Consider the following 12,277-nt stretch of genomic DNA (forward strand, 5'->3'; position numbering starts at 1 on the left):
GTTTATCGGTTGACTTCCCCTCTTGATGTTTAGTTGGACAGTTACATTTGGGGACGTACAACGTTTAACTGAGTCCCTTCCCATTAGTTAAATTATACTTGTTTGCTCAGTTCTTGTTAAAAACGAAAACAAAACACCCCGCTCAGAAGGAACTTTTAATAGCATTACGAAGATTCGTCGCTAATCATATTAACAACAATTTTGCCTCTGGCATGCCCACTCTCAAGTTTAACGTAAGCTTCATTTGTCTTGGAGAAAGGAAACTCTTCTTGAATTACAGGTTTTATCTAAGAGAAAAAAAGAGCAGAATATTACTTAGTCTACATTAAATGCAAACCTTGTAAACTCAGCTATTGAATCTGTACCTGGCTCCTCCCCAGTCGACTGTATTTGGATCACGCGCGAACAAGGGAACGCAAGAAGCGTGACCAAAGGGTGCGCGAGGGGGGGTGGGAAGGAGGAAAACGAAAGGGAAAGACGTGTCCTCTCTTTCCTCTTTCCCATCTCCCATTGCGCTCCTATTGACCGTGCTTCGGTTGTTAGTATTAGGAGACTGAGGACCTGTTTACATGGAGGTGGGGGACCCAAAGTAGGTGAGGTAACCCGCTTAGGTGGGGTAAACAAATAACCTTCGTTTACATTCAATATTACAACCTCTCCATCCCGGGGTACACTTTCTCAAGACTATTAAATGGTCGCCAAGTACGTAAACAAGAAACATGCTCGCAAACCACGTGTTTTGGCGATTAATGCTCTTCTACACTCGCTCCCTGCTCTTGCTGCAACCTTTAGTGATGTCCTCTTATATTGTTACCTTTTTAAAATAATGATGCAAAGCCACCGCTAACGTGAATTTTGCGCGAATTTGATGTATGACAAATCCGACCCCGGCTAGGCAGGTTACCCCACCTTGACACGTTTACATGGCAAAATTTGACCCCAGCTGGGAGGGTTACCTAGTCTGGCAGACCGGGCTACCCGCCTTGGCGGGTCACACCACCTATCATGTAAACGTGATCAAATTATAATTAGAGATTATATGGACAGGCGGGTTACCCCACCTAAGCGAGTTACCTCACCTACCTGGGGTCACCTACCTCCATGTAAACAGGCCCTGAGAGACGACTGGTGAGGAGTCAGAATTTGTACGAGTTTGTTAACGAAACGTACGGTCAATAAAATGGTAATATATAGATTTAGCCAAGGCTAAAAGCGAAGCGCTGCTTAATAGTACGTGTACACAAAAAGAAATTAAATCGTGTAATACTAAACGGGGAGGACAATGAAAATGGCTTCAGGACTAATAGATCTAAGTAGCAAAAAAACAAATTTGCACGCGCAGCACGCTTTTTTGTCTTAGCCCTTAACTTCGTTCTGTGGTCTTGCAGAAATAATGAATATACATCACAGTTGCAGGAGTTACTAACTAAGATAAAAGGTATTGTACAACTCGGCCATACTACGTACCTTTCCAGATTGACAAAGAGATCGAATGTAGTCCAATGCTGCGCCATTTGGACTAAAGAAACCCCATGAGACCAAACTACCGCTACAAAAAGCCTACCGGAAAAACAACACAAATACCACTCAGATAAAAACACAAACTAAACTAAATTTGCATTTAGCACCATTCCAAAAACTTCTGTTTTTGTTTGTCCCCCTGTCATCTTCAGTCTCTTACTTCTAGTCCTCCTCTCCTTTCACCTCCTCCACCCCTCATCCTTGCCCCCCCCCCCCCCCGGCCAAACATCGTTTTACCCATGGTTTTCCTCCTCTTCTTAGCCCTTGCTCTCATCATTGTCTTTCTTTTCTTCTTCCTCCTTGCCCTACATCGACATCGTCCAACTCTAATGCTAGCCCTCCTTGGTGCTCCTTCTTTACACACCACTTTTCCTCCGGTTCTTAGTTCTTGTTCTCCCCGTTGTCTTCTTCCTCTTCTTCCTCTTTGCGCCACCTCGACATCTTCCAACCAGGGTTCGTACTATTTTTTGAAGGACTTTTCAAGGACCCTTTTCCAATTTTTCAAGGACTTCATTCAGTGCGAACAAGAGCCTCGAGTCTATGTCTTTTTAGTTGTTCGACAACATGAAAAATTTTATCCTGAAGGTCTTTCTGTGTTTGCTCCTTTAGGCACTTGAGAATCCGGGTTGGATAAAGTTAGCACCGAAATTCGAGGACTTTCCAGCACCGGTGCGTGCAAAGCGGAACCCTGTCCAACTCCAGGAGCCCATCAGCTCCTGCCAACTCTCATGTTTGTCCTCTTCACCATTTCCTTGCCTCCACCTTCTCCTACTACTCTTCCCTGCTCTGCTACCCTATACAAATACAAAGAACCAACAAGGGCCTGGGAGCACAGTTCTTAGCTAAGAAACCATTCCATTTTGTTTTGTCAACTCAGTGGGGGTAAGGGGGGGGGGGGGGGGGGGCGTCGGCGGTCATCCAGACCTTGAGATAAGCCATATATGGTCAGGAATTTTTGCTGTTTGTAATTTTAGTTATTTGGAAATAGTTAATATACTATTTATTGTATAAGACTCCAAATAAAAAACATGTATGTATATACGTATGCCCAGTCTCCAAAAAAAATTTTTCGGCCCTTTGAGCCTCAGTCTGGTCTAAAAATAAGGGGGGGGGGCAGGCCCCCCCGGGCCCCTCCCCTACTTCCGCCACTGTTGTATAACTAAAGGCAGTGTACCTTTTCAAGAGCAGATGAAGTCAAGTACTGTCCTGCAGATAGAAGCCCTAAACCTGTTCCATATTCATCAGTTTTACTGAGGAGGGGTGGGGCAAGGGTCACATAAATGGCACCTTTCCATTTAGACAGAAAACTTGTGTATTGTTCACCAACGTCTCCTCCAAACGGATCAAGAATTACGTCAAAACTGAAAAGAGATATAAATTGGTATTAATTTATCTTTGCATCAAATTAAGCAGTGACCATCTATTGAGTAACCACTTAACAGTCTCAGTGTGGATGTAAGTGTCCGTATCACTTAACGGCTTGAAGTCCCACTTGTGACCAACATCAATATTCTCCTAACGATATCCATACTATTTCAAGAGATTAGGTTATGAGAATTAATAAAATGATCACCTGAGAGTAAATGCTTTGATTTTTTATCAAAGTCACTCAACTCATTCTTCAAGAAAATGTATAGTGATCAGTTTGAAGAATTTGTGCCACTATATTGGGGCGCAAAAGAGTTAAAACAGAATGTCTTTTAAACAGCTAAAATATATTTTAGTTGGATTGCATTTCCTTCTTTTGTTTGAAGAGCACAAAACTTTCACACCTTTCATGTTCTCGGCCCTTATAGTCTTACATTCAATCCCGGACCCTTTGTTGAGGTCCTTTTAGGGGTGTAGCTATGATCCTAGTCTGAATTCGCATAACCAGTTGTTTCACATACTAAGGAGGCAGCCATGTCCCTGTTGGTATTTACTATTGTATTTTTGATTATAATAATAATAACATTCACTTTTATAGCACCATTTCCATTGCTGTCCAATGGCACTTTACACAACAATTAATTAAAAAATAATGAAGTAAATAACAATGCACCATTTAAAAATTTTAAAATTAAGTTATGCACTACATTTACAATTTTGCTAAAATGAATAAAAATATGAATAAAATCAAACAAAAAGGAAATTTTGTAGGAAATATGTTCCTACAACTAGCGGTAAACATTTAAATTATTAAGACAACTCAGGACCTTATATTCTGGGGTAAATTGTTCCACAGAGCAGGGGTTGTGGATGAGAAGGCTCTTAAATAGACATACTGACGAGACCATTGGTGTTAGAAGATCTAAGGTTCCTACTCGGTACGTACTGCTTAACTAAATTGGAGAGCTAAGCTGGAGCAAGATTATTTAGCACCTTATAGGTTATTACTAATATCTTAACAATAACACATTGTTCAACTAGTAGCCAGTGGAGCCCTTCTAAAATAGGGGTGATGTGTTCTCTGTTGCCTGTTAACGTGACAACCCCTGCTGCTGCATTCAGCAAGTAGACTGGTACACAAGGTAAACAATCAGGACCCAAGACACACCCTTGGGACACACCGCATTGAAGGCTTCGTTGTGATGACTGACAGCCATCAGAAAGATAGGATGCGAACCATTCCAAGGCATGTCTAGTGCTAACAAACCTCTGTGACAATCGTTCTAGTAAGATATTATGGTCTACTGTACCAAATGCTGCAGAGAGGTCCAACATCAGCATGATCTGACATATTAGAGACAGATATAGCTAACTTATGTACCAGATTATCCTCAGATCTAGTGATAACCAGATCTAACATGTGACTCTGCTTGTGTGTCGGGTCCTTTAAAAACTGTGTATAATCAAATGCATTGATCAAGGAGGTGAAGAAATTTTTTGCCATTAACATCACTTTGAACATCAATATGGAAACTGAAGTCACCAGAGGTATTACGTATCTTTCTTCTGTTGACTGCCAACTCCTCAAGAAAACTTGTAAACTCATCAAGGAACAGCTGAGTGGTTGTGCGATTCCTGTCTAAAGGAGGAGGTTGATTTATTGGATGAGTTTAGTACCGTGTTCACATGTTCAAATGTCCTACAGTGATCACAGGGTTTCACTTTCAGCTGCAGACTCTATTTGAACAGAATACCATACACCTCCACCCTGACCATCTCTAGCAAAGTGCTTGAAAGAGTACCCCCTTAGATATTAACTCATTTATGGGAATTAGATTATCAGTTTCTAGTGGATTTAACCAACTGTAAGTGCCATAATACTAATTTTGTTTTCAACAACAAAACCATTTAAGATTTTTGCCTAGTTCTTGATAGACCTTACATTCAAAAGCAAAAATCAACTGCTTTGGACGTTTTAAATGAGGGAACAAGGAGTACGAAGTATGGTAAGTAGATTGTGATGAGTTGTCTGTTGTTGTCCAACCGTGAAATGATTAACATGCTTTCTTGTAGACATGTGTACGGGTATGCAATGAATTTTACCTCCTTTAATTCCATGATTGTTATTAGTAGGTACAGTTGGATTTGTAGGTTGCATAATACCATTGATAGATCAAGCAATGGTAATTTCATGCCATCCTGGATTGCGTTCAACGTCTCCAGAGAGGAGCAGAAGGTTCCTACTTGCAGTCGAAGAAATATGTAGCTTTGTGAAAATTAGACTTCTTGAACCGAAGGCATTTTACCACTTGACAGATTTCTATTGTACCAAGAGCATTGCTGTTCTTCAGACAGAATGATCCAAACAATATTATATCGGGTGCAGAGTATCAAACTTATCACATATCACTCTTCCATATGCAAGTTCCAAAAAAGTTCACTTTCACATTGCAATTGCCATGGATAAAATAAATTTGGTCTTCTTTAAAATGGTTGATACTGAACCATTCATGAAATGAACTTGAATTAGCAGCAGTCCTACATGTAGCAATTACGAAATGGTTGAGCCTAATTGTGGAACCAAACCAAAAGTCTGTCAAGCAAAAACTTGGCAATCAAAGAGACCGAGAGGTTTTTGACCGCCATCATCGACACATGTGCATAATCCTTGTTGCTAAAGCAGTTTTAATCCATCTTTATTTCATTTGCTGCCCTCTCATATGTCGTTGTTTCAAGGCCATTTAGCATTTTGAAATTTTACCCTAACAGGGCATCTGCTTAAAAAAAATAAAGTTGATTTATTTAATGGACATAACTGGTACAATAATGAGTCATACCCTCCTAATGATTCTAGTTGTTCCTTCATGTCAGGTGCACTATAATCTATCACATGGTCTGCTCCAAGTCCAGTCACTAGTTCTACTGCATCTGTTGCACATGTAGTGGTGACAAAAGCTCCCCAGGCCTTCAAAAGCTAAACAAATGCACTAACATTACAATTGCTTGAAAGTCTTACAACAATGTCAAAACCTTACCAAGAGAATGCATGTCAAAACCCCTGGCAAGATAAGCACTGGAAGTTCAAATTCAGCTGAGTCTCTGTTGACAGACAGTTGGCAAGCAAAATATATTCTGATAAAAAAAGTTCTAAGTTCTAAGCAATTCCACAAAATACGGACTGATCCATCAGGAATTTTGTCTTGCATTTTATCTCTTTTTTTCTCTTCATGAAAAGCCAACATACCTGGATAGCAAAATTTCCAATCCCACCAGATCCACCCAGAACAAGGACACTATGAGAAAACAAACAATACTGATATTTTGAATGTTTCACAAAATTATCCATAGTTTTCAAGCCCTTGTATTTTGTTGTGGAAAGTTGTAAAATTTGTTTCTTCCTGTACAATCACCCAAGCTGGCCAGGGATTTCCCTTGGCTACTTTCACTGGAAACAAAAGGAAAATAAAAACAAGACAGCTTCCTGTCAAACTCAAATTGGAAATTTTAAAGGAAGAGTAGGGTCTCTGAACCCAAAAGGTCTTTAATATTATAATTGCAAGTCATAGTGATTAACTGATTATTTCTCCGGTGCCTAAACACACAACAGGAAGGCAGCAAAAAAGGCTTTCTCAGCTTTGGATTTAACAAATTCGGTTTCATATCTAAATATTTGCATACTTACTGTTTATCATGAGAGTTTTCAGGTTTAAGACCTGCCCTGCTAGCAAGAGCTGTCCAAACAGTACAAGCCACATATGGAAGAGATGCTGCTTCACTGTGTGTCCAATTGAATGGCTTTATAGACATCTACTGTGCAGGTGCATACAAACACAGACAAAGAAACAAAAAAATAAAAATTGTTCAGCAAATTAATCTTTTGATAAAAGTCTAAAAAAGGAGCCATATGAAAGAAATGATAACACTAGATAACTTCGTGATATGGACAGTACCTATATATATGTAGGCCTGCAGCCATACCACCTAGGCAGTGGAAACCATGGACAACTTTTTTGCCCTCAAACCTGTTGCATTAAGAAATCTGATTCTTTCTCTATATGCTTGCTGAGAGCCATTTTACAGGTCACAGCTAACAGCTAACACATGTGGTGTAGAACTGGGCCTTAAATGAGTGGTTTTGCTTCCCCTTGGCAGTAAACAGTGGGTTGCAAGACCCTTTCCTCTGGAACTATACACTGCTAATCTGAAAAGTCAGGACTAACAAGAACAAAACAGCTGTCGATGTCAGTGGCCAATGCCACAGTAATATGGCTGTCTACATGGGTAAGGTACTAGCAATTAGACAGAGTTTGATAGTGTATGCTACCAGCTGAATTTTGGTTTCTTCTGCAAAAAGTACAGGTACACTGTCTGCCGTTTGTCTCCATAAAAAGTAAAAGTTAGGTTCTGAGGGCATGCATGAGAAAACCTGTTGTTTGATATGGGAACTCATCAATACTTAATCAAACTAATAAAGGCATTACCTCATCTTGACTTGCAACTACAAACTGTCCATGTGTTCCTCCAGCAATAACACTAGGCGTACCCCAGACCTACATTCAGCCAAACCAGCAGAAAAATATTATGAAAGACAGGAACAAGCGAAGACAATTACAACATTCTACTTCCTCATCCTTTAACCCCCAACTTCTCCTCTCCAACTTAACCCTTGCAAAAAAAAACTAATTTCAAAAACTTAAATATTTGTAAAATTTAGTCATAACCGTAATGGGCCATTTCTGATTTGTTAAAAGCCCTCAATTTAAATCAAGGCCAAGTAGTTGTGGGAAATAGGTCTCTTGCCTTATCCCTGATGGGAGTTGTGTTGGGGATGATGCAGCCATAGGGGAAACTGGTCGTTTTGCCGACTTGTCCATTTGACTACACTGAGGTCGATTCGCCTACGTGATCTATTAAAGTTGTTTCAGCGACACTAAGGTTATACGAGTAATAGCGGGGCTCCCGCGCGCGCGAAGCGCGCGTGGGACAGAGCCCCATACTCATGGAATATGGTCAACCTCTTTTCGCTTGGTTGTCACGTGACTGACCGAGCGTACGTACGTACGTACGTACGTACGTACGTACGTACGCGTCTACAGATTGTACGGGTAGGGTAGGGGAGACTATCAAAAGGAAGGGAGGGGTGTCTCAGGCGTGTGTTGGCAAGTCCTCATCTTTTTTATATGACATTCACAATATAGTCAATTGACAGCTGTCAAAACAGGATAGCCACTGACCAGTATCCCATGACCATAACGCGGGCTCATTTGTCAACTCATCAGGGTGACGTAATTTATTTGGAAGCTGTCCGCTGACCAGTTAATCGTTTTACTAGATCGCAAACAATATTCAATCTCATACTTTTTAGCATGGATATTATTATTAATATTTAGCTAGTTTGGGATCGGAGCACAGGAAATGTGATCAATTGACAGCTGTCAAAACAAGGTATCCGCTGACCAGTATCACTTGAGCGAATCGCGGGCTCAGGTGTCGACCCATCGAGGTCGAGTATTTTTTTGAAGTTATCCGCTGACAAGGTAATTGTTTTCAAATGATTGCAGGCTCAAGTTTAATTTTTTTTTTTAATTCATATGAAATATGTTGTGTTTATGTGCCGCACAATTAAAATTTTGATTTCAAACTGACCTCGGACGCGAAAATTCAGCCAGCTGCTACAGGCAGGGAAGACAGTTGCTTTTGACTTTTCTTGCCATGTTCACGTGTTGGTCACGCTCTACGTCCAATTTTTATGCTCTGATTGGTCAAAATTTGACAGGTGAGTTCATGCGCAAAATTTATGCAGCATCTTGAATCTTGTTTACTTTGACAGCTGAAGCTGACAGAGTTTTGTGTCAACTTGTGATGTTTTTAACTTTCTTTTTCCACTGGATGTACAAAATGAAATTCAGATTCTATCAGGAGTCTTCTGTTATTCATGGCTAGTTTGTTTAATGAGTTTTTGGTTGAGTCAAAGTCGGAAATCCGATTTCGGATGGCATCGTTTTCGTTTTCACCTCGCTTAATGCGTAAGAGGGTTGCAAAGTCTGAAGCGATACTGGCCTTCCTTGATACCTTTCAGGAGCTGCATCTCGAGTGGTAAGCCTAAGTAATTATTGTATTTGATGTTTGTTTTTTATTCCTAATTTAATGAAGTCGAGCGTAGTTTATGCGGCTATTTTGTTTACGCACGTTTGTAAGATTTGAGACAATGATCTGACCGCGTATCAGGTTTGTTATAAGCTTACAGATCTTTAAAAAGCCTTTAGACATTTTCTCACCGCAAATAGAAAGAAAACGTTTCAAGGAATATTTAGTTATAATTCTGACTGTAAAAGAAAGGTTTGAGCGATTTCCTTGCCTCGAGTTCGTCTTTGAAAAAAGCAAACACCGGGAAGCCGGCTTAAAACACAAAATTCAGCTTTAAGCTCGAAGACTCAGGATTTTTAGAGACACTTTAATACTTGTCTTCCTGAATGAAAATTTTCGTCTCTGTATATGTTTCTCCGAATTATATTTCTTTTATTAATTGTTAGTACTGTCTCTTGTAATTTTAATCGCTGTGTCGATTGTTTTCAGTCGTTCAGTGAACAACGCTTCCCGGAGTACTCAAAATGCCGCGCGTTAAACCGTTTTAAAATAAAAAATAAACATAATAAATTCTTTATTATGTTGGAGCGTAACTCTGTTAATGTTCATTCAAACACTCGCCACTGCTAGCACTGCAAAAGTCAGAACCGGCTGGCCGTATAGATGATTTTGAAAATTTTTTTTAACGGTTTAGCTAAAGCCCACGCGTGCTGCGATCGTCCTGAATATTGAATGATAGCAATTTGTATCGCAATATTGTGAAATACTGCATTCTGTTGTGCGAGGTCTGTATGATAAAAACAGTGCCTCATAGTACTGTTTCACCTCAGATGTGATGTATAAATGATATAAAAGGTTGGTTTACAGTCGCACCCAGATTTGTTGGCAAGATTTTGTAAAGTAAACTTGTCGAACGCAAAAAATTCGGCCGGAATTTTTTTTCCAGGCCTAATTAATCTAAGGCGATCGTGAGCCATTATGGCTCTTAATAAATGTGATCGAAGATGATTGCCAGTCTTTGGGTGTACTTATGAGGCTATCAACTCGATGTGAGATTTGGTTCACTCTTGGGCTGCTTGCAAATTATTTTTTGTAAAATCACTTAGCCTTTCCATGAAAAGTCACACGAATGTGCTCTAAAGTTAACTGAATTGTGGAATACAAGTTTACTGTTTGATTTAAATTATAAATTTATTAATGGGAGCCTCGCTTTTAGCCCTGGCTAAATCTATATATTAGTATTGTATAAATAGGAGTAAAGCTTACTGATGACTCTTGCATGTTAAAACTTCTAAAACATTACCTCGGTGACCTTCTTTATAGTACACTTAGAGTTCAAATAGGTTGTAAATAATCAGTAAAACATAATAGACAGAGATGCTGTTCTGGAAATATTTTTTCAAAAAACCAAAAGTTTATTGTAATCCTTAAAAACAATTTGTGCCACAATTTGCATGACACTAACTTGATCGTGGATCTGTTCACACAAGTTAATCGGCTAAGCACATGGCAAAACAAGTCACAAAATCCATCTCAAATCCAGTGGCATTTTGTAATTTTCTCTTTAAATGATTATAAATTGTATAAAATGTCTATAAAGCGATTAAGATCATGTAGGCGAATCGACCTCAGTGTGGATGAAACAACCGACATTTAGGATAGGAACAAGAAATACCAAAGACATAAGGTATGAAAAGAACCCCACTGTAGCAATAATTGTGGAAAAACCCTTCCTTGGTTCCTCCGCGGTTTCTCCAACTTTTGTCATGGACCAGTTAGCAAAAATCTAACAACATTGCTGGAAGTACTGACAGACGTTTACACAAATGTCTGTCAAAATTTTCACCTTTGCCGAGCTACATAATCATGTTTTCCATTGCTTCTGACTTATCATTCTCAAATCTTCAAGGCGAGGACGGGTAGGGAGGCTCCCATATGAAAATTTATGAAATATAATGCTCATCATCTTGCTTAGGGGTGGAAATGCAGATTTTGGTCTAAACTTTGGGTGTTGGGACAGGAGGGCAGTATACCCATACAGGTATCATTTAGGGTTGAGTGTAAAAAAATACCTATGGTCTCTACTCTTATCGACCATAGAAATGACATCAACATGTTCAAAACTCAAGTGGAACCATGCAGGCAATTGGTTTCAGTGTAAAGTTTTGAACATTTTCACTTCATTTCAATGGTCTGCACTTTTATTGACCATAGCTCTCGATGAATCAGCATGGGAGATATCACTCAGTTATTGTAAAAACTGTGTTGGAATATGGTCTCCTTTAGCCTGAGCCACCCCCAGATTTGTATCCTTTTTTATACCCAACACACCTGGTCTCCTTTCCTGAACCTTCTCGCAAGCCGTCCTGTTTTCACCACCTCTCCAGAGAAATCTCTTCCTAATACAAGTGGAAATTCTTTAACGTTTTCTAGCTTTCGCCACAAATTGAGCAGTGACTCTCCATAACCGCTTCGCATTCTGTAGTCTAAAGGATTAACAGAAGCGGAGTGGACTCGCACAAGAATATCCGTTGGCGTTCCAAGACTCGGCAGCGGCAGTCTTCCGTGCTGCAAAACGTCGTTTGAGCCATATTTATTAATATACCACGCCTCCATTGTATTTCTGGCTGAAAGATTTCCTGCATTGTTTGATAATGACCGTTTAAAAGTGTGTATAAGAGATCTAACAGGAGAAACCTGTCGTTTGGATCGACTGAAGGAGAAAGTGTTTGTTTGAGAGAGGGAAAAACATCTTGTTCTCGATGTCAGCAAAACACAGTTTGCCATCGTGTCCCCTGCCGTATTTAAATTTCTTTGGTGTCCGTCAGCTACCTTGGAACGACAAAGACGCGATATCTGTCTGCAAAAAGACGACTACATTGCGTAACACTGCACAGACTAACAGCCTACGATACATCCGCCATTGTTGACAGCAGAAACTAGGAACCAGTCCTCATCATCTCCTCAGGAGCCGACGCTAGAGGGCGAAAAACGGTCCTACGGCTGTCACGCCAAAAAAGCAATTCGTCCTGATTTTTCTCTGGTTGAAAAAAAAATCGCAAACATGATAAAGAAATTCTGAGTTTTACCGAAACACTCTGAAACATCGAAGGCTCAGCAGTTCCCGATTTTTCCGTCAAGATGCGACCCTGCATGTGTCACGTGAGCGGCTCCCCCCTGTGAGAACAAGTGTCTTATAGATCGTTTTCACTATCACCCAACAAAAAAAGAAATTGGAAACCGTCCAGTGGAAGAAGCCAAGAAAATGAAATGTTATAAAAGACTAATGTATAAACAATTT

At 39.9% G+C, this 12,277-nt stretch overlaps 1 protein-coding gene across 1 annotated transcript; it reads right to left on the bottom strand.

The window, feature by feature from the left end:
* Nucleotides 1-138: 138 nt before the first annotated feature.
* On the bottom strand, nt 139-11,969 carry LOC140921148 (reticulon-4-interacting protein 1 homolog, mitochondrial-like). Its single transcript, XM_073371118.1, has 8 exons — nt 11,308-11,969; nt 7,371-7,439; nt 6,572-6,696; nt 6,134-6,182; nt 5,727-5,863; nt 2,696-2,882; nt 1,468-1,560; nt 139-287 (listed from the first exon to the last, which is right to left on the bottom strand). Exons 1-8 carry the CDS (start codon nt 11,761-11,763, stop codon nt 165-167), a joined length of 1,239 nt encoding a protein of 412 aa, XP_073227219.1. The 5' UTR covers nt 11,764-11,969; the 3' UTR covers nt 139-164.
* Nucleotides 11,970-12,277: the final 308 nt, after the last annotated feature.

Source organism: Porites lutea, chromosome 1 (assembly GCF_958299795.1).
Source record: "Porites lutea chromosome 1, jaPorLute2.1, whole genome shotgun sequence".
NCBI classification, from domain to species: domain Eukaryota; kingdom Metazoa; phylum Cnidaria; class Anthozoa; order Scleractinia; family Poritidae; genus Porites; species Porites lutea.

What these genes read in the sequence shown, in the direction of transcription:
- LOC140921148 (XM_073371118.1), bottom strand. Translation starts at nt 11,763, where the DNA reads ATGGCAAACTGTGTTTTGCTGACATCGAGAACAAGATGTTTTTCCCTC. An exon ending in CAACTAGAATCATTAGGAGG is followed by an intron (nt 2,883 to 5,726) that starts GTATGACTCATT and finishes ATCTCTTTTCAG; the next exon opens with TTTTGACGTAATTCTTGATC. An exon ending in CTTCATCTGCTCTTGAAAAG is followed by an intron (nt 1,561 to 2,695) that starts GTACACTGCCTT and finishes TTTTTCCGGTAG; the next exon opens with GCTTTTTGTAGCGGTAGTTT.